This window comes from Anomaloglossus baeobatrachus, chromosome 6 (assembly GCF_048569485.1).
Source record: "Anomaloglossus baeobatrachus isolate aAnoBae1 chromosome 6, aAnoBae1.hap1, whole genome shotgun sequence".
Taxonomy (NCBI): domain Eukaryota; kingdom Metazoa; phylum Chordata; class Amphibia; order Anura; family Aromobatidae; genus Anomaloglossus; species Anomaloglossus baeobatrachus.
Genome location: NC_134358.1, coordinates 80,245,437 through 80,267,842, shown reverse-complemented (window position 1 = coordinate 80,267,842; position 22,406 = coordinate 80,245,437). Strand labels below are relative to the sequence as shown.

At 44.3% G+C, this 22,406-nt stretch overlaps 1 protein-coding gene across 1 annotated transcript in view; it reads right to left on the bottom strand.

The window, feature by feature from the left end:
- The window catches only part of CPQ (carboxypeptidase Q), a 718,960-nt gene that overhangs the window by 128,759 nt on the left and 567,795 nt on the right, over positions 1-22,406 (bottom strand). The window contains exon 6 of the mRNA XM_075316234.1: positions 732-823. Coding sequence (XP_075172349.1) covers positions 732-823 — 92 coding nt within the window. The remainder of the gene's footprint in view (positions 1-731; positions 824-22,406) is intronic.

Below are 22,406 nucleotides of genomic sequence, written 5' to 3'. Positions count from 1 at the left end.
GTTCAGGTCAAGTCCAGGTCCCAGAACTGAACGTTATCTAAAGTCAGACTGAACCTGCCGAATCTGACCTTCAATGGATCCGGTCATCTCCATCCATAAGTAGAGGTTTTTCTCAGCAGAGGGATCCAGCATTTATCTTGAGAACAGTTTCTCGCTGCTGATAAATGAATGGGAATTCTGCTCATCTCTCTACTGACAGCAGCGACAACGGGCCCTGTTCTCCAAATGCAGGATCCCATTAGTGGAATGTACATCTTCTATACAGTACCTTACTACGTATTGTATATGAATAACAACAGCCAGAGCTGCCAACTAGGATATTTAAGATGCAATCTTTCTTGTATGTAGGACATCTTTATGTCAGTGCATGGGCCACTCACCTCTGTGTTATTAGTTATATTAATATGTAATATATTTCCCATCACTACTCCAGGTGCTTGTGCTTAACTTGGGGCAACTCAATAGTCAATCCAAGTAGAAATATCCAAGGTCCCCGGAATTCTCCCTCCCCAAGATATTCTTTATGGATCGCATCACATATCACATACAGTTGCAAGTATCTTTAATCGAGCCAGAGTAAAAAAAACAGCACACGTTTATCCTTTCATCGTATTTCCACAAAACCCTTTGGAAATGTTTAAACAAATACTTGACCAAATCTCCAAAAAATTTTGGAATCTGAAAATACAATGAAGTGATGCAAGATGTCAAAACACAGTATGTTTCCTTACTTTGTGCATATCGTAATACTGACTGGCCCCAACTCCTCCTTGTTCTTCACCTGTCCATAGCACCAGACGAATTGTTCTTTTAGGACGAAGACCTGAGAAATGACACAAAAAATGAATTTATTAACAAAATCAGTGTAACCTGTATTTAGGGTGATTATGACTGATGGTGGATACCTGCGGGCTGTGATGAGTAATGTTGGACATAAGGAAAGAAAGGTTATCTGTATATGGAAGTGATGGAAACATACAGAACACTGAGAAACCATTCTGTATATAAGGAGGACTCGACATTGTAAAGCATAATTTGGAGGCAGGAAAGGTTTCTAACTAATGAATGGTTCACTAGTTTTCCATACCACAATTTGGTACACGTGTTACACACGCAGTATCTTTGAAGGTATTATGTATCCTTGAGGGCAGTTGCCACGATTCTTCTGTGCAGAGCATCTTGCAGACTAGATGCTCTGCTGCATTTTCCTGAATTACATCCCTGACAGTAACTATTCCTCTGCGCAGAACATCTTGCCTTTGGAGATGCTCTGCTGCGCCTCCCTGAGTTACTGATCTAGCTGCTTGTTTGACAGCACAGGATTCCATGTTGGTGCTGATTACTCAGGTGTTCCTCATAACTGGTAATTAATCAGGCTTCTTACTGAGCATGCTCGCCCAGAACTTTGCCAGATATATTTTCTGGTTCTGCTGTTGGCGCTGCTAGTGTTCTGATCTTTGCGTTCTGACCCTAGATTGTTATTTGACTTTTCTCTGCCTGTTCCCTGTTCCAGTCATGACCTCCTGCCTACTGACCTCAAACCATTACCTGACCACGTCTCTGTTTTCTCCCTGAACCTACTACGTGCTCTCCAGGATTATGACACTCAGATATTGACCTGACTACACCTCGGTTTACTCTTTGTGCTCATACGTGTCCTCCCGTTACCAGACCCCAGCTTTTCTGACTACTCCTCCGTCCATTCTGCCTATAAGTAGTGACTGCATCACAGCAGCTAGGTGATGTCCAGTGTCTTAAAGGCAACCATCTCTGTGAAAACATACGGCATTGTACAAACGTTTTAGGCAGGTGTGGAAGAAATGCTTTCAAAAACAGAAGTGTAAAAAGTTTATTTTTATCAATTTAGGAAAGTGAAAATGATTGAGCAAAAGAGAGATCTAAATCAAATCAATATTTGGTGTGATCGCCCTTTGTCTTCAAAACCGTATCATTTCTTCTAGGTAAATTAGCACATTATTTAAGAAGAACTCGGCAAGGAGGTTGTTAAAAACATCTTGGAGAACGAACCATACAGTGCTAGCCAAAAGTATTGGCACCCCTGCAATTCTGTCAGATAATACTCAGTTTCTACTTGAAAATGATTGCAATCACAAATTCTTTGGTATTATTATCTTCATTTATTTTGCTTGCAATGAAAAAACACAAAAGAGAATGAAACAAAAATCAAATCATTGATCATTTCACACAAAACTCCAAAAATGGGCCAGACAAAAGTATTGGCACCCTTAGCCTAATGCGGGCGTCACATGAGATGATCTATCGTGCGATATGTCGTCGGGGTCACGGTTTTCGTGACACACATCCGGCATCGTTTACGACGTTGTCCCGTGTGAGACCTACGAGCGACGCAGCACGTTCGCAAATCGTGTATCGTTGACACATCGTTTATTTTTAAAAAGTCGGGTTCTTTTCTTTGCGTCGGTTGTTCATCGTACCCGGGGCAGCATACATCGCTCCGTGTGACACCCCGGGAACGATGAACACAGCTTACCTGCATTCCGCGGCTCCTGCCGGCTATGCGGAAGGAAGGAGGTGGGCGGGATGTTTACGTCCCGCTCATCTCCGCCCCTCCGCTTCTATTGGCCGGCGGCTGTCTGACGTCGCTGTGACGCCGAACGTCCCACCCCCTTCAGGAAGTGGATGTTCACCGCCCACAGCGAGGTCGCTCAGCAGGTAAGTACGTGTGACGGCGGTTTAACGACTTTTGTGCGACACGGGCAGCGATTTGCCCGTGACGCACAAACGACGGGGGCGGATACGATCGCTCGTGCGATCGCACAACAGATCGTATCGTGTGACGCCCGCATTATACTTGGTTGCACAACCCTTAGCCAAAATAACTGCGAACAACCGCTTTCGGTAACCATCAACGAGTTTCTTACAATGCTCTCCAGGAATTTTAGACCATTCTTCTTTGGCAAACTGTTCCAGGTCCCTGAGATTTGAAGGGTGGCTTCTCCAAACTGACATTTTGAGATCTCTCCACAGGTGTTCTATGGGATTCAGGTCTGGACTCATTGCTGGCCACTTTAGTAGTCTCCAGTGCTTTCTCTCAAACCATTTTCTATGGCTTTTTGAAGTGTGTTTTGGGTCATTGTCCTGCTGGAAGACCCATGACCTCTGAGGGAGACCCAGCTTTCTCACACTGGGCCCTACATTATGCTGCAAAATTTGTTGGTAGTCTTCATACTTCATAATGCCATGCACACGGTCAAGCAGTCCAGTGCCAGAGGCAGCAAAGCAACCCCAAAACATCAGGAACCTCCGCCATGTTTGACTGTAGGGGCCGTGTTATTTTCTTTGAATGCCTCTTTTTTTTTCCTGTAAACTCTATGGTGATGGCTTTTCCCAAAAAGCTCTACTTTTATCTCATCTGACCAGAGAACATTCTTCCAAAACGTTTTAGGCTTTCTCTGGTAAGTTTTGGCAAACTCCAGCCTGGCTTTTTTATGTCTCGGGGTAAGAAGTGGGGTCTTCCTGGGTATCCTACCATACAGTCCCTTTTCATTCAGACGCCGACAGATAGTACGGGTTGACACTGTTGTACCTCGGACTATAGGGCAGCTTGAACTTGTTTGGATGTTAGTCGAGGTTTTTTATCCACCATCCGCACAATCTTGTGTTGAAATCTCTCGTCAATTTTTCTTTTCCTTCCACATCTAGGGAGGTTAGCCACAGTGCCATGGGCTTTACACTTCCTGATGACACTGCGCACCATAGACACAGGAACTTTCAGGTCTTTGGAGATGGACTTGTAACCTTGAGATTGCTCATGCTTCCTCGCAATTTGGATTCTCAATTCCTCAGACAGTTCTTTGGTCTTCTTTCTTTTCTCCATGCTCAATATGGTACACACAAGGACACAGGACAGAGGTTGAGTCAACTTTAATCCATGTCAACTGGCTGCAAGTGTGATTTAGTTATTGCCAACACCTGTTAGGTGCCACAGGTAAGTTACAGGTGCTGTTAATTACACAAATTAGAGAAGCATCACATGATTTTTCAAACAGTGCCAATACTTTTGTCCACCCCCTTTTTTATGTTTGGTGTGGAATTACATCCAATTTGGCTTTATGACAATTTTTTTCATTGAAGACAAATTAAATGAAGATAATAATACCAAAGAATTCGTGATTGCAATCGTTTTCAAGAATAAACTGAGTATTATCTGACAGAATTGCAGGGGTGCCAATACTTTTGGCCAGCACTGTAGATCTTCTGTGGATGTATACTTCCTTCTCTTCCTGTTATCCCAGATTGACTGGATGATGTTGAGAACAGGACTCTGTGGGGCCATATCATCACTTCCAGGACTCCTTGTTCTTCTTTACACTGAATATACATCATAAAGAGGACCTTCCACCAAATGTTGAACTGGATACAATCTAATAGCGGCTGTAGAACAAAACACAACATTTTTGTCTTGTGTTTTTTCCCCCCTCTCTGTTGCGGATATGTAAGCAATCAAATTTTAGACCTTATAACTTAACTTTAGTTAGGTCCAAGTGGGTTTTCTTAGATAAATTTAATTGGGGGTGTACTTCTTTTGTCTGTCTAAGTTAGCCAAACATAAGCAGGCAACAACACAGGAGAAAAAAAATATGCCCCCACACTTAGGTTTCGCAGTATGTGAGATGTAAAGATACAGCCCAGATATCTAGATTTCATGCTGAGAAATACAAATAGATACTTATCCATCACGCAATATTATCAGGTATGGCGCCAAAGTTATTCTGCAGCAGTACAAAGACCTTAAAGCACCACTCCAGCGGGGGGGGTTTCAGTACAGGAGTGGTGTTTTAAATCTAAGTCCCCTGCGCCCCATCTTATACTTACCCTCCAGTGGTTTCATCCTTTTTCAGGGTTTCTGCGGTACTACAGTGCCATCTTGTGCCTGTAACTTCTGACTTGTGACGTCACAAGCTCCCAATGCACCTTTATGACAGCCAGAACAAGGCTCCCATAGACTTATATTGAGTTGTGCCCTCCGGTATGCTCCATGAAACATTGGAGGTGCCTGCAGGTCACAAATTGCCAGAGACCGACTGGTGCAACGCTGGAAACAGATGAAGAAGGTGGCAGATCAGTATAACACAAGGGACAAGGGACTTAAATTTAAAACACCACTCCAGCGCTGAAATAAAAAGAATAACGTTGTAGTGGTGCTTTGAACATACGAGTATTCGACAAGACATTTTGTACAACCTTTCTGACAAGTTGGTTAAAAAATTGTGTGCAAGTGTACCTAGAAGAATTAATGCTTTGAAGATAAAGGGCTGTCATTCCAAAAATTTATGGATTTGATCTAGTTCTCTCTTTTGTTCATTCCTTACTTTGCAGCATTCCTTCCACACCTGACTAAAACCCTTGAACAAACATGATTTGGGATATCAATCAGAGACACTTAAGCCCGCTTTACACACTACAATACATCTTACAATGTGTCGGCGGGGTCACGTCGTAAGTGACGCACATCCGGCATCGTAAGGTACATTGTAGTGTGTAACAGCTACGTGTGATTGCGATTGAATGGTAAAACGTTCATCGCACGCACGTCGTTCATTCCTCATGAATTGAACGTCAGGTTGTTCATCGTACCCGGGGTAGCACACATCGCAGTGTGTGACACCCCGGGAATGATGAACAGATCTTACCTGCGTCCTGCGGCTCCCGGCCAGCAATGTGGAAGGAAGGAGGTGGGAGCAATGCGGAAGGAAGGAGGTGGGAGCAATGCGGAAGGAAGGAGGTGGGCGGGATGTTTACGTCCTGCTCATCTCCGCCCCTCCGCTTCTATTGGCCGGCTTCCGTGTGACGTCGATGTGACGCCGAACGTCCCTCCCACCCCAGGAAGTGGACGTTCGCCGCCCACATCGAGGTCGTATGGACGTGTAAGTACGTGTGACAGGGGTGAATCGTCTGTGCGGCACATTCAACAAATTTAAAGTGCCGCACATACGATGGGGGCGGTTACGATCGCATACGATATCGTATGCAGAATCGTAACGTGCAAAGCAGGCTTTATTTGCATAAACAATTGTTTCAGAGTTCTTGTTTATAGAATCATGGAATGGTAGAGTTGGAAGGGACCTCAAGGGCCATTGGGTCCAACCCCCTGCGAGTGCAGGTTTTCCTGTATCATACCATCTATTTGTTTATCCAGTTTCCGCTTGAAGATTTCCATTGATGGAGAGCTCAGCTCACCACCACCGTGGTCGCCTGTTCGACTGTCTGACTGCCCTCACTGTCAGAAAGATTTTCCTAATGTCTAATCTTCCTTTTAGTTATATCCCATTGCTTCTTGTACTTCCTTGTACTAATGAGAATAGGGTAGTTCCCTCTGCACTGTGACTGCCTTTCAGATATTTGTAGACCGCTATTAAGTCTCTTCTCAGCCTTCTCTCTAGTTCTTTTAGCCGGTCTTCATAGGACATGGTTTGCAGACCTTCTACCATCTTGGTTGCTCTTCTCTGGACTTGCTCCAATATATCAATGTCTTTCTTGAATTAGGGCGCCCAGAACTGTACACAGTATCCAGGTGGGGTCTGACCAGGGCAGAGTATAGGGGAATAATTACCTCTCTTGATCTAGGTTCAATGCTTGTCTTGATAAATCTCAGTAATTCTTTTGCCTTTTTAGCTGCAGCTCCGCATTGTTGGCTCATGTTGAATCTGGTAGCTACTACTATGCCCATGACCTTTTCCCTGGTGCTATCACCTAGTTCTGTTCCTCCCATACTATATATGCTTTTTACATTTCTTTTACCCATCTGTAGGACTTTGCATTTGTCCTTGTTATACACCATTCTGTTCTCCTCGGCCCATTGTTCGAGTGTGTCTAGATCCTTCTGAATACACTCTTTTTCCTCTCTAGTGTTGTCTACTCCTCCTATCTAAAGGCCTTGTCACACGCAGCGATATCACTAGCGATATCGCTAGCGAGCATACCCTTCCCCGTCGTTTGTGCGTCACGGGCAAATCGCTGCCCGTGGCGCACAAAATTGTTAGGAGCCGTCAGACGGACTTACCTGCCTAGCGATGTCGCTGTTGCCGGTGAACCGCCTCCTTTCTAAGGGGGCGATTCGAGTGGCGTCACAGTGTCATCACTAAGCAGCCACCCAATAGAAGCGGAGAAGCGGAGATGAGCGGCCGTAACATCCCGCCCACCTCCTTCCTTCCTCATTGCCGGCGGCCGCAGGTAAGTTGTGGTTCGTCGTTCCCGAGGTGTCACACATAGCGATGTGTGTTTCCTCGGGAACGACGAACAACCTGCGTCCTCCACAATCAATGATTTTTTGAAAATGAACGACGCGTCAACGATCAACGATAAGGTGAGTATTTTTGATCATTAACGGTCATTCGTTGGTGTCACACGCAACAACGTCGCTAACGATGCCGGATGTGCATCATGGAATCCGTGACCCCGCCGATATATCGTTAGATATGTCGTTGCGTGTAACGGGGCCTTTAGTTGTTCTTCATGAGTACATAGCTGCAGCAAAACCAACCAGAATATTACTCTCAAGTGATATGAAGAGCAAAGATGTAAGATTCAATTAATGGCTGAATTCCAGAATTCAGCAATCAGAGGTAAGTGTATGTGTAAGGTGTGTGTAATAAGTGGGTGAAATAAGTATTGAACACATCGCCAATTTTCTAAGTAATTACTTTTCTAAGGCTAAGTTCACATTTCCGTTGTTTTGCATCAGTCACATGCGTGGCTTGACGCATGTGACTGATGCGCTGTACAACGGATGACAAAGAACAGAAGTCTTTGTCGGTCTCTGTTGTGTGCGGGGGGCGGAGCGCAAGGGGGCGGAGTTCGGGGTGGGTGGAGCCGAGCGGGGCCGTGGCACTGAGGACGTCAGTGCCGCGGGGACTGCAGGGCTGGGGACAGGTGTGTGTGTGTGTGTGTGTGTGTGAGTGTGTGAGTACATGCTGAGTGCGGGAGGAGGCGGAGCCGAGCGGGGAAGTGTCGGGCTCCGTGCACAGCCAGGGTAAATATCGGGTAAAAGCAAAGCACTTTTTGCTTGGTTACCCGATATTTATCTTGGATACCAGCGTACACCGCTTAGCGCTGGTTCCCTGCACACGTAACCACTGTAAATATCGGGTAACTAACCAAAGCACATTGCTTGGTTACCCGATGTGTATCCTGGTTACGGGGGCAGGGTGCCAGAGAGAGCATGCGCAGCAAAATCCCACGGATCGCGCTGCTCAAAAAACGTTACATGCTGCGTTGCTCCCGCCCGGCGGTCAGTTAAAAAACGACTGACCGCGACGCAGCGGATGCAAAGCAGCATCATCAGTCGCAATCCGTCACTAATAGAAGTGTATGGGGAAAAACTGGATTCCTGCAAAATATTTTGCAGGATACCGTAATTACTCTAGGCGATGGATTGTGACTGATGCAAAACAACGGAAATGTGAACTTAGCCTTACTGTGCTATTGATATGAAATTCATGTAGAGAAATACAACCCCAATACCAAAAAGGTTGGGACCCTGTGTAAAATGTAAAGCAAACAAGAATGCAATGATTCTGTTGTGAGAGAAATATGGCTATAAGAGATTTCCAACTCATTGTCATTGCCATGCTAGGTAAGGGGAAGTACCAAGCAAGCGGCAAAAGGTAAGGGAAGGGGACCTGTGAATCTAGGGAAAGGGGAGATGGTGACCCCTGACCAAACCTACCGCTAGTCCCTGGGGTCCTTCACAAACCTAGATAGGTTCTGCACCTTTGCGCTGAGCCAGATACTTGACCCTAGGTATTCCTAGTCCTGGACTCTATAACGGGAATCAGTGGGATGAGCGCTTCATCGACCCCACTAAACGCTACAGGAAGACACAAGGGGGACACACATAGGGAAGATTCATGAACTACTGATCCACAGATGACTCCTGTAGAAGTTCAGCAAGCTTCAGCAGCGATACCACAGAGGAGTACAAGACACCTGCTTGCAACCAGAGCTAGAATGAACTGAATAATATCACCCTCACCAGGGAAGATGAAAATATTTAAGCACCAAGAGAACACTGATCATCAGCAGTGGGTGGAAGGTAAGCTCCTGCTGGGTCCAAAAGGGGAAGAGATGAAAATCCAGTAGGAAAGCTACCTATACCAATAAATACTGACAGCAGGAACAATAGGAAGACAGGGAGCATTTTGTGCAGCCAAACGCTGTGACTGTCTATAGCCAGAAACCACATGACTGTCTGTCACCCGTGACCTACAGCATCAGCAATCCTGTCTGCTACAGAACAGCACTCGAAGCCAAGAGCCTGTAAGCGCTGCACTCCTTGCCTAAGACACTGGCCACCTCTGATAGAGCGCAGCAGAGGCTGGTAACCTTGGCAGCAAACTATAGAATTACAAAAATCCTCCATTGTTGAGAACATAGAAGATTTTTAATATAAAGTAGATTGCAATGTTGCTCGTTTTTACAAGCACATGGCAATTTTATCCATTTACTGAGTTAAGACAACCCTTTCAATACAGGAGTGGGCTGCGGATATTTATCAGCCTGGCCGTTTATTCCCAGTCTTCCCTTGGGGTTATGTGCAGAGCACGGGATGATAGTATATAAGGTGTACGGGCCCTGGCTGATAATCTGTAAAGTCGATTTACTCCTCAGTACCCAGAAGAGAAAAACATTCTCCTGAAACACAATATGTAATAATGAGATCCTCATGTGTCTCAATGGTGGAAGGAATTAAGCTTGTAAAGGAAAAATGTCTGCCCTTTGCCCTTTCACAATGGTATGTAAAGAATGACATATAATAGCAAGACTCTACATTTTTTAACAAGGCCGTTCCTTATTTGATGTTTTCAAGGCACCACTGAAGTTTTATATCAAGGTGACGGGTCAATTTTAATTAAAACATTGCCAACAAAATGGCTTGATACTTTATCTTATATCTACAAAGCCGCATAGTGTGTTGCTTTTTGGATAATGATCGCTCGGTACTAAGACGGATGCAAAGACGCTGGGGTTCAACAAAGGGCAAGAATAAAGCTTCTTTGAAGGAGGCATGGTAAATATTCAGCAATAAATAATAACAGGTATCTGCCTATGCTGTGCAGGGAGCTGACCCAACACACATAGCATATGGAATAGCAAGATGATGGCAACGGTGCAGTGTAAATCTTCAGGACTGCACCTCTCGGTATATAATAGAAGCCATTGTTCCTAGACGCTCTCTACATTTTTCCACTAATGACTGATGAAAGGTATTCTTTCGCTTCAAGCCCATGTCGGAAATGAAGACATACTTGAATTATCTCGGAGACTGCGGTAAGAAGTTGTATTCCAGCGCGGTCTACCCTGCACCGCGCTCCATGGTGACCGCACATAACGGTATCTTGAACTAAGCCGGCACATGCAGGTATAATAGTACAATGCACAATGAGATGTTGAGCCATCACAATCTGAAAATGGCATGCATCATATAAAAAGTGCAGATCCACAGATTTATTCCAACTGTACTATAATAAAAAAAAAATTAGATTTTTAGCAAATAATTGATCAATTCTTTGAGCCACCCCTGCCAACGTCACGGCCTCTCCTCTCTCTCTGTTTGGTTGTAGTGTAACGAGGCGAACAGCTCTCACTGTGTTGTGACTGAAAAAGACATGGAGACTGACATTACACAGGATGGTGCTGCCACCTTGTGGACAAGTGCTGAAATTGCTCGAGGGGCGGACGCTGTAAAATCTGATCCCCTCCCACAGGCACTAGTTGTACAGGAAAAAAGTGCGGGAAAAAAGACACTGAGCTACTGGAGCTGTACCTGAACAGACCTGCCTCGGACTGCCCTCATCGCTGACGTGTGAGGGATTGCCAGAACTGCTGCAGAGGTGATCCTGGACTCAAGGGACCTCCGGACTGTCTCCTTCCTCCATTCCAAGAGACTGTAAGCTAGTCCTCTGGCGAGAGGGCTGAAGATTTCCCCATCTCTGCTCCTTGGAGTCGCCGTCGTTTACCCGGAGTCCAGGCCTGCTACGTGGGAGCCCTCCCTCCTTGTGTTTTGGACTGGTAATATAACCCATAGGGCAAGTCAGGGACAGAATTCTTGTTTATCATTGCTGGGGTTTTTTTGTATTCTGTGCCGTGTGTCAGAAGTTAGAGACCCGGATAGCAAACTCTGATGTGTGCTGCTAAGCCAACTGCGTGTGTTATTGAAATGTTTACCAGTAAAGAAATGTACCCTTGCATAAAATCTGAGCGTGGGGATTTTGTTGGCGCAGATTATGGGAACTCAGCCGCGGTCAGACCTGCGGCCACTTCATCAGTTATGCTGCAAATGTCTGCTAGCTGATCACCACTGTGCTATACACGCTTGATCTTGGTTTGCAATGTATTCCTCCTGTTGGTAGCTGTTCACATTCAGTTGTCTCACCCTTTTCCACAGGCAATGCTAATTAAGCACTATACTCGGATCTGGTCCGCCTTTATCAATGGTTGCTGTCTGGCACTGGGAAGGTCAGTTCTGATATTGTCCTGGTGTGTGGCGTCTGCTGCGCACGCTGGGACCTGGGCTGGCCTCTATCCACAATTGCCTCTTTTGCAATATAGAAGTGGTTTAATACAGGTTACAGGTATGTGTGCTCCATTATGGTTCTGCTTTTAACTTTATCTAGGAGGCCGCATGGCACATGAAATACAGAATATAGAGTAGGACCCCCCTATTGAGATTTGCCGTGACGTTGGCAGGGGTGGCTCAAAGAATTGATCAATTATTTGCTAAAAATCTCAATTTTTATTATAGTACAGTTGGAATAAATCTGAATTTGCACTTTTTATATGATGCATGCCATTTTCAGATCGTGCTGGCTTCCCTCTCTCACAATGAGATGTTGGTATATTGTCTTCATCCGCGGTCCTGTAGACAATATGTGGATGTATGAGCATACGAGGAGTAGCAGGATATAGAATTTGGGGATTCGGAGCACAGTGTGGAATTGTCTACTATTATAGCAGAGAAATTCTGCAGTTATATGCACAAACCACATTTCTAAATCAACCACAAAATATAATTTTAGTCTTTTGGGACAAAGAAATAAGGATGAGTAATGTTATGCTATAATTGTCTCCATCCTGAAGAAGAGTTAATTAAAGCACCCGCTGGAGTGGGGCTTTTAATCCACTGCCATTAGTAATACACTCACCCTCAGGTGCCTTTCTCTGTTATGGCCTCTCCTCCCGTTGGTCTCCGGAAGTTTGTGACCTGCCGGCTGTTCCAGTGGTTCATAGAGCACATCAGAGGTCATTTTTCAATACAATGAGCACTCTGCCCTATAACCAGACTGTGTCCACCCTGCTTTATAGCTGCATCCTTTCTGCCCAGACATGTAGGTTTTTAATCCAGATAAAAAGGCATTTCAAGTTAGGGTCCCAGCATATATATTTATGAGATCACCTTGTCTTTGGTTACCGGGTTCACATGCATTGGCCAATACATAAGCTACGGTAAGTATCTCTTTTTTCAAATATTCCTATAGCAGTAATGCAGTAATGCAATACCAGAGTTCCCCTATTCAATGTTAGAATTTTAGAGTGCAGCTGTATGTGTTTTTGTAGTTATATTATGTTTTCACCTAGCACTTATTCTCACCTGTTGGATATGCAGGTCAGTCTTTTTGACATATTTTTCAATACAAGTCTTTTTTTTGTTTAGAGATTGGAAGAACCAGTTATGAGAAATCTAGTGAAGAATCCATATGCAAACCAAACTGAAGTGTCCTACGAGTGTGTCACTACACTGGTCCGTGTCTTTCCCTAGACCATGTCCACAGTGCACTTCAGGTCTAATTTGTATCTACATAAGATTTCTCATGACTAGTACAATATATCTTTACAAAAAAAGATGAGCACTTATACAGCCAAAACATATTGACTGAATACCTTTAACAGGGATGCATCAGTTTACTGCTACTATTTATATACACTGACGAGCAAAAGGGTAACAATGTTTTTAACTTTTGACTTTCAGGCTCCATATCTCATCAACCACTACAGCTTCGAGTGTTTTAGACTACCTTCATCTTATAGAGAATCTGGCTATCTCATACATAAATTTGACTTGCAACTATATAGCATATGATTAGTTATGTAGATCCTTGTTATGTCACTGCATTGTTACTGTTTTGCTCTTGGTGGTGAAAAAATCTTTTTCTTTCTGTGAACTACAAATTACAACCTGTTCTCACATTCCCTAATAGCTCAGTTTGTTATTAGGTTGCTTCCAAGTGAAATGTCACTGGTTCGAATCAACGAGCAGCCATGAAGATTTCCCAAGAAAAGAGAAACAGCATCATCCAGCCTATTGATAGCGATAATTCGCCCAAAAATATTGCCAAACTGCATCATGTGAGTGCCATGAGAGTTGGAAGAATATGAAATGAAGTCCGTCCATTCAAAAGCCAAGAGCTGGACGTTCACGCAAAATATCGGAGCCAACAAGTTGTCCATGCAAGCACATTACACAGGTCTGGAATGGTGGCCAAAAAAAATATGAAGAAGTCTTAATTTCAAAATCATCATAAGAAGTGTCAGCTAGGATTTGCAAAAAAGTCCAAAAAGTGGACAATAAAAGATTGGAAACAGATGATTTGGAGAGATGAGACAAAAGTCAATAGGCTAGGCTGTGATGGGTGCAAATGGATCTGGAAGAAACAAGGGAAAAAGGGGCTAACGGATCGAGAAATTGAAGGAACTGTTAAGTTCAGTGGCGCAAGCCTGATGATATGGCGCTGATTCAAAGCCAAAGGTGTTGGATACTTGACCACGATTGATGGTGGTCTCAATGCTGAGAGACATGTGAGTATCCTACAAGATGAATAACTTCATACACTCGAGTACTTTGGTTATACAGTTCAGAAATCTTTATGTAAGAATGGCAAAAAGCCACTTTTAAAAGCAAGCCATAAAAAGTCCCATTTGCAGCTTGCAAAAAGCCATGTAGGGAACACAGCATGTGAAAGAAGGTGTTCTTTGGGCTAAATGCAAAACACTATGTGTGGTGGAAAACTAGCACTGCCCATCACTCTGAAAACACCATCCCCACCATCACACATGGTGGTGGCAGCATCATGCTGTGAGAAGCCTTTTTGTCAGCAGGGACAGGGAAGCTGGACAGAGTTAATGGAAAAATGGATGAAGCTAAATTCAGGGCAATTCTGGCGGAAAACATATTAGAGGTTGCAAAAAGCTTGAGACTGGTCTATAGGTTCACCTTCAATCAAGACAGCGACCCTAAACATCCTGCCAGAGTGATAATGGATGGTTTAGATAAAAGGATATTCATGTGTGTGAATCACGCAGCCACACTCCAGATCTAAAACTAATGGAGAATCTATAGCAATATTAGAAAATTGCTGTTCACAGAAGCCTCCATCCAATCTCACTGAGCTAGAACTATTCACAATGAAGAAGGGGCAACAATTTCATCCTCCAGATGTGCAAAGCTGGAAGAAACATCCCCGAGAGACCTGCAGCAATAACTGCAGCGAAAGGTGGTCCTACAAAGTATTGACTCAGGGGGGCTGCATACAAATGCACGTTACAATGTTTAGATTTATATTTTTAAAATATTTAGAAAACCCTGTATAACTTCTTTTATTCTTCTCAAATATTTGCAAGTTGTGTTGCTTCTTTTCTGCACATAAATAGCATGTTTTGGCAGGAAAAAAGCAGCTGAAAAAACGCACATTTTTTATTGCGTTTGTATGTTTTTTCACTTGTGTTATAGCCTACTTCTTTTTGTCCTTTTTTCTTGTTGTGGCACTCGCAGGGGTTCAGGTGCTGTATCCCTGCGATTGGAGCCAGGTCTCTGGCTGATGTTACAGCCAGGACACGACTCTCACTGCCCGGAGCGGTCCCCGCACCGCTCCTGGCAGTTTTATCCCCCTGAATGCTGCAATTCGTGTAAATCACTACCTCTCCCTGGCGATTGGGTCCCTGTAAGGGTGGCTTTACACACTACGATTTCGCTACAGCGATCTCGTTGGGCTCACGGATTTTGTGACGCACATCCGGCCGCTGTAGCGATCTCGTTGTATGTGACTCCTAGGAGCAATTTTGGATCGTTGTAAAAACGTCCAAAATCGCTCCTGGTTGACATGGGGGTCCTCTCCCAATTATCGCTGCTGTCACTTGGGCGAAGTTGATCCTCGACCCTGCGGCAGCACACATCGCTACGTGTGACGCCGCAGGAACGAGGAAGCTCTCCTTACCTGCCACACGCCAGCAATGAGGAAGGAAGAAGGTGGGCGGGATGTTCATCCCGCTCATCTCCGCCCCTCCGCTTTGATTGGGCGGCCGCTTAGAGACGTCGCTGTGACGCCGAGCGAAAGGAGACGGTTCGCCGGTCATAGCGACGTCGCCGAGCAGGTAAGTATGTGTGACGCTGCCGTAGCGATAATGTTCCCTACGGCAGAGATCTTCACATATCGGCATAACGATAGGGGCGGGTGCTATGACGCTCGCCATCGCTAGCATCGGCTAGCAATGTTGCAGCGTGTAAAGCCCACTTATGGCAATCACAAGGACCTAATCACTGACATAGTAACCCTGGGTCATCACCATGACGAACCCGGGTTACTGAGCTATGGAGAGCCTCACACACCATGCTGTATGTTGATGTGTGAGGCGAAGTGCTGCGATATAATCCCCTGTAGTAATAAAGCATTGCTGGGGATTATAGAAACGCAGAAACAATTGACATGCAGTTTCTTTTTTCAGCAACGCAATCTGCAAGGAAAAAAGAAGCAGCCTGTGCAAGTCACGATTCTCATAGAATTTGCTGGGATGCTTTTTCCTTGCTTTTATTGATTAAAATAAGCAAGGAAAAACGCAAAAAAGAAAAAACGCCACGTGGGCACATAGCCTATAACATATTTAAGTTTGTGGCAGAGTTTAGTGAGTATCTAACTATTCGTACTCGCTATACTCATACGATCACTGTCTAAGGGTATGTGCCTATGATCAGGACTCACTGCATCCCGGACACAGCGGGTTCTGACCTGTGGGTCCAGAAGTCTTCTTCGCAGGAGAATACAGGAGACTGCAGATACTTGTACCCACAATCAGGGTTCAGTGCGCTGCTCTATCATGCTTGTGTTCTCCCTACGGAGGACGCATGCAAATCCGCAGCAAACAATTGAAATGCTAGAAACACGCACCGCAGGTCAGTGTTTGCTGCTGAAAAAACAAGTACAGTGTGCACGGGATGTCTAGAAATCCCATCCACTGTGCTTGTATTGTACAACGCAGCATTTTGGACACAGCTGAAACACGCTACATCTAAAACGCTGCAAGCACTGATCGTGGGCATGCACCCTAATACTCGCATTTCGTTCCGAATTGCATGTGCAATGCAAGTCAATGGGGAATACTCGCAATGTAGCGAGTAACCCGAATTCCACACAAAAAGTACGGCATTTGGGTAAAGGGGGCTTTACACGCTGCGACATTGCTAATGCGAAGTCGTTGGGGTCACGGAATTTGTGACGCACATCCGGCCGCATTAGCGATGTTGCTGCGTGTGACACCGATGAGCGATTTTGCATCGTTGCAAAAACGTGCAAAATCGCTCATCGGTGACATGGGGGTCCATGCTCGATTATCGTTACTGCAGAAGTAACGATGTAGTTCGTCGCTCCTGCGGCAGCACACATCGCTATGTGTGACGCCGCAGGAACGAGGAACCTCTCCTTACCTGCCTCCCGGCCGCTATGAGGAAGGAAGGAGGTGGGCGGGATGTTCCGGCCACTCATCTCCGCCCCTCCGCTTCTATTGGGCAGTCGCTCAGTGACGTCGCTGTGACGCCGCACGGACCGCCCCCTTAGAAAGGAGGTGGTTCGCCGGTCACAGCGACGTCGCCGGGCAGGTAAGTATGTGTGACGGGTCTGCGCGATGTTGTGCGGCACGGGCAGCGATTTGCCTGTGTCGCACATTAGATGGGGGCGGGTACCCACGCTAGCGATATCAGGACCGATATCGCAGTGTGTAAAGTAGCCTTTACTCGTTACTTTGTGAGTTTTTCCTCATTGCATTGCACACGCTATTTGGAATGAATACGCGAGTATTAGACAGTACTCGTTATGAGTATAGAGAGTACAAATAGTTAGATATTCGCTCAACTCTAGTTTGTGGGTGTAACGTGAAAAAATGTTGAAAAGTTCACGGGGTATGAATACTTTTTTAAGGTACTGTAAGTCATCCTTCTCCACTCTCTATATATTTTATTTTTCCTTGCATATTTATGAGGGCAGTCATTTTATTTCAGCAGCTGCTCTACAGTCTGTTGGGTTCCTTAGGAAAACGTTGAGGGGATGACCTGTGTTATGTGACAAGATCACAGTTCAGGGAGGGGAACTTGTCCATTGAAAGCCTTTAGCTTTATATTGAGGTGCTACCCTGCATTGTAATCATGCCCCCCAAGGATTGTGATGTAAATGCTGAACATCTTTATTGACCAGGGGTAGACATATCTGACATATCATTAGTGCAACCTCTATGGCCGCACAGAGGCCCAAGAGGTAAGGGCGTCCATTTCTACCTGCAAAGCAGGTGGAATTGTGCATTTTGATGAGCTTTTGGCCTGAAAAGGGCCCATATATCGTTCTATCACAGGGGCCCTTTTTTGTCTGTGTCCGCCAATGCTATAGATAACACAACACAAGCCAAGAACTGACGAGAGCTCAATGACTGGTGCCAAACGGCAATATTTCAGAATTATTTTTTCATAAATGGTCTCTTTGATCCCAGTTGAGATCACAATGGTCGTTCACTTATATGGATTATGTGAACGATCACAAAAAAAATTAATTGCTACGTAAACACCGTTTCTCACATTATTTCTTCAAAGGAAAATAAACCAAAGTACATGAAGAGTGATGTGATGTGAGATGAGAATTCTGCACCACATAGATCTACGCCTGCGTGTCCCAAATATGTCACGGTAATGTGATATTTACTTTTTCCAGCCTTTTGAAGAGAACTTCTACGTGTCATATTTTTAAGATTTAAGAGGAGGTCATTCTCTGAAGTAAAAAAGAAATATCATACTGCCTTGTGGTGTGAACTGTCTGAATGAGCCCTTCATTTTTAATGAGTCCTGAATAAAAACTTTTTTTTTATTTTCTCATATTTTCTAAATTATGTATACAGTTAGTATATCATTCTTTTTACTGTTTTGTCAAATTTTAGTAATATAAATGAAGATAAATATAAAAAAAATTCTGATCTTAAAGGGGTTGTCTACTACTTGGATACCCCCTTCTCATTCTCCTTTTTCACTGCCTTAAAAATTAATAAGCCTATACTCACTTCTGGTGCGGCCGCAGTTCCAGTGATGTCTGAACCCGCGAGTCCCAGAGACCATGTGACATTGTTATGACACGTAAACCCTGCGACTAATCAGCACCCAGTGTCTGTCTCCCTGTCTACGCACATTTGAGAAGTATGTGAGCATTGCGCTGACTTCCTTCCCAAACGAAGGCGGAGTAAAGGAATCTGGCACTGATTGCTATGACACATGAGCCCCGTGACCAGTGTTATGGTCGTCTAGTGACAGCCTTAGGACGGGAGCCTCCCATCTCTATCTAGACTCATTTAAACAAAGTTTCCATTCCTTTGGCGTCTCATGAGTTAATTTTAGGTTTTGTTGACAGCAAATCTGAGCAGGGCAGCTCAGCTGAAGCTGCTTTGGGTCCACCCCCATTTAGGTTAAATACTGGAGCTTTCCCAGCAGTCCTTGCTGCTGTTAGAAATCTTTTCTACTTTGGCCAACCTGGTGGAAGGAACTGCTGAGGAATATTCTTGTGCCCATCCATCTGCTACTTCAAAGTCTGCCTGCTGCTATGAAGTTTGGTGTTTTGTATCATTCTGTTTATTTCCCCGTCTGTCTTTCCTTTCCCTCCGTGTTTTATTAGTGTAGTAGCGAGTCTAGTGTACTTGTCGGCCTACTCACTAGGCAGCATAAGTTTAGGGCCTGCTTAGGGTTCTAGGTATCATGCTCACAGAGACGTTGAAATAACCTATATAGGGACGCTAGGGAGCTCAGGAGTCAGCTTGAGGTGAGTTCAGGAGGTGTCCTTTCACCCCTCTACCTAGCGGCAATGACCTCCTTTGTATCGTGACCCTGGTGTTCCCCCTTCTTTAACTGTGGTGTTTTGTAGTGTATCAGACACTTGTTGGTCTGAACGCATGTGTCAGCGTTATATACCGACATCTCCTACTCCGTGCGTGACACAATGTCACATTGGAACCGGGAACACGGCTTCAGACATCACTGGTAACACGGCCGCACCAGGGGGGAGTATAGGCTTATTTATTTTTACGAGAGCAAACAAGGGGAATGAGGAGGTGTCACGTCCCCACCGGAGTCCGCTCCTGCGACTTCTGCTCCGATCGCCAGACGACGCCATGCTCCCACCATGGATAGTGCTGGTGATGGGAGAGGAGTCGGTGCCTGTTGTTCTGCGGAGAACAGGCTCCGCTCATCCATTAGGCTGGGTTTACCTGGAACCTGCAGTACCACTGGCTGACTGTAGGTGGCGTGTGTCTTCCAACTGAAGTTGCCAACATTCACCTGCAGCCAATGGGAAGACACCACACCCTTCTTTTTCCCCCTCCTGTCACATGACCACTGCCAGAGATAGTTCTGTACTCATGTGCTGTTTGTATTTTAATTCCTGTGCGCTGACCTTTACTTGTTGTTTGACTACCATCCTGCCTGTCGTTTTTGTACTTTGCTGCCAGTTCCGGATTCGACCTTTGCTTTGTCTCCTCACTACGCCCTTGCCTGCCGATTCTGTTCCTGTTTAGCATCTTATGGTTTTTGACCCTGTCTGACGACCACGGACTACAGCCTACCACGGGTAGTGATCTCTGGGGCTCTGTGTAATTCCAAATCCCTGTATAGGGGTTAAAGGGTTGCAGAGTTCTTGGGGTCCTGCTTTGTGAGCGACTTTTCTCTAGACTCCCTTTACAGCTAGTCTGAGTCTGTGGCTCCAATCAGGCATTACAGGAGCGTCTGTCCAAGAGGTGGACAACCCTTTTAAAGAGAACCTGTCAGCTCCCCAAATACTACCAAACTGCCAATACAATGTTATATACAGTGATTAAGGTTTTCTATTAAGCTTTTTTACATTGAACACGAATGTTGGTAAATTTTGAAATGTGAGCACGGGAAGTTTTTTGTGGCGAGTAAAAACAATGAGTTTTCTAGTGGAATTTTCTTCTCTGAAGAGTTCTTAGTTTCCGAAAGCTGTTTCGGCAGGATTTTGATTGGACACTGAATAGCTTGAAATGTTTTTCATCAGGAGATGCTTTGAAGAATTGACCGGCACTTTCTTTCCTCAGTTAGGGAATGTCTTTTTGCGAAGTGTTTGAAGAAGAACTGGCTAAATGCACACACAAAGTTTTTTTAGAAGGTTTTGCAGCCAAAAAAAGAGCAGAAGTTAGCTACTGTATGTGCACATAATGATTATTTTTTAGGTGGATTTGGTTAGAGTCTGTATTAAAATACAACAAAAAAACAAAGAGTGGAAACTTGCCAAAACATTTTCAAAAATGCAAAACACCTTCCATTAAGATCTTGCTCCAAAAACTCAGCAAAAAAGTGGCCACATACTTTCAGGTGGTAAAAAAGATTTCTAACGGAAATCACTTCAAAAAACACTCTATGGCTATGTGGGCACGATGCGTTTTTTTCTGACCACAAAGATGCAGCGTTTTTGGCCCCAAAAAAAAGCACAAAAATGCATAAAAAAACCTGCATGCGTTTTGATGCGTTTTTTGATGCGTTTTTTCCATTACACTCAATGGATGAAAAACGCAGTGAGAAACGCAAAAATAATTGACATGCTGCATCTTTGTGGTCACCACAAAAACGCAGCAAAAAAAACCAAAACTGCACTGTGAGGATAGCAAAAATGAAATCTCATAGACTTTGCTGGGGAATGAAATTCATGCAGTTTTGAGACCAAAACTGTACCTAAAAAAAGCGCAAAAACGCAGCAAGCGCACCTAGCCTATCTTTGGGGAATTATTTAAGTCATTTCCTTAAGTGTTTTACCAAAGAGAGCTTTTTATTGTGAGGTAGTTTTGCAGCCATACGATTGAACAATGTCTATTTTTTTGCTTTTTCCACTGGAAGATGCTACAAAGAAGTGAAATGCACTTTCTTTTCTCCCAACAGGGGTTTTTTAAAACCTGAAAATTAAGAAAAATGCTCAAAAAACAGAACATGGAGGTTTTATAATAGAAATGAATAGGAAGAGTCTCTTAAGTTTTTAAGCAATTTTTCAGTTTGAATCCGTTGCAAAAGATTCCTCAAGAAATTCTGTGTGCACAATAGCCTGAAAAAATGAAATGTTATTACGTTAGAGAAATTGTAATGAGGCAGGACTAGTCTGGCGAATAGCTGTTATCCTAGACGTGTCCTGCCTCGAATTCTGAAGTCACACCTCCCGGGTGCATGATTGATATCCTCTATACAATCTCCATAATTGCACTACCATCAGCACTTTACGTATGGATTGTATCGAGGATATTGATCACACGCCAGGGAGGCATGATTAGCGGATCCAAGGCAGGACTAGTCTAGACAAAGCAACAACTCTGCAGATTATTATTTATCATCATCAAGTAACTTAAGTCCTTAATGAGATTGTCCACTACTTTTACATTGATGGCCTAGCCTTAAGATAGGTCAGCAAACTCTGATCGGCTGGGGTCTGACACTCCGCACCCCCCGCCGATCAGCTGTTTTCGGTCCCGGCTGCAGGCAGATGGAAATGCTCAGTTTCGGAGCTGCTCCATATTCTGATGCAGCCACTGCCGGTTACTGCTCATCTGCACCCTATTGATCTGAGTAGGAGGCGGATGTGCAGTTCCCGGTCATGACCACTCTCAGAAGACAGTGCATCTCCAGAACTGAGCATTTCCGGCTGCCTGCTGCCGCCGCCAGGACTGAGAACAGCTGATCGGCGGAGGTGCAAAATGTCGAACCCCAGCCAATAAGACATTGATTATTTATCCTACGAACAGGCCATCAATTTAAAATAGTAGATAACCCCTTTAAATATACGCAGTAATACTTGAAAAACTCAATATTAAATTAGTCAACAACCATGCAGTGCGATAGACACAAAAAAACTGGTTAAATACTTTTCCGCAGCTTTGTATTTCATGAATGTTTGAAATAAAATGTTCCAGTCATGCAAAAGATGAAAAATTAGGGTCAATAATAGACAAGACCCAATGTCAGATTTGATATATTACTTTATAATATCACAGATAATGCTATAAAAGTTTACTACTTGATCTGCAAAACTTGAAGAATCTGAATATTATGTAACATTTTGATAAATTACTAAAGA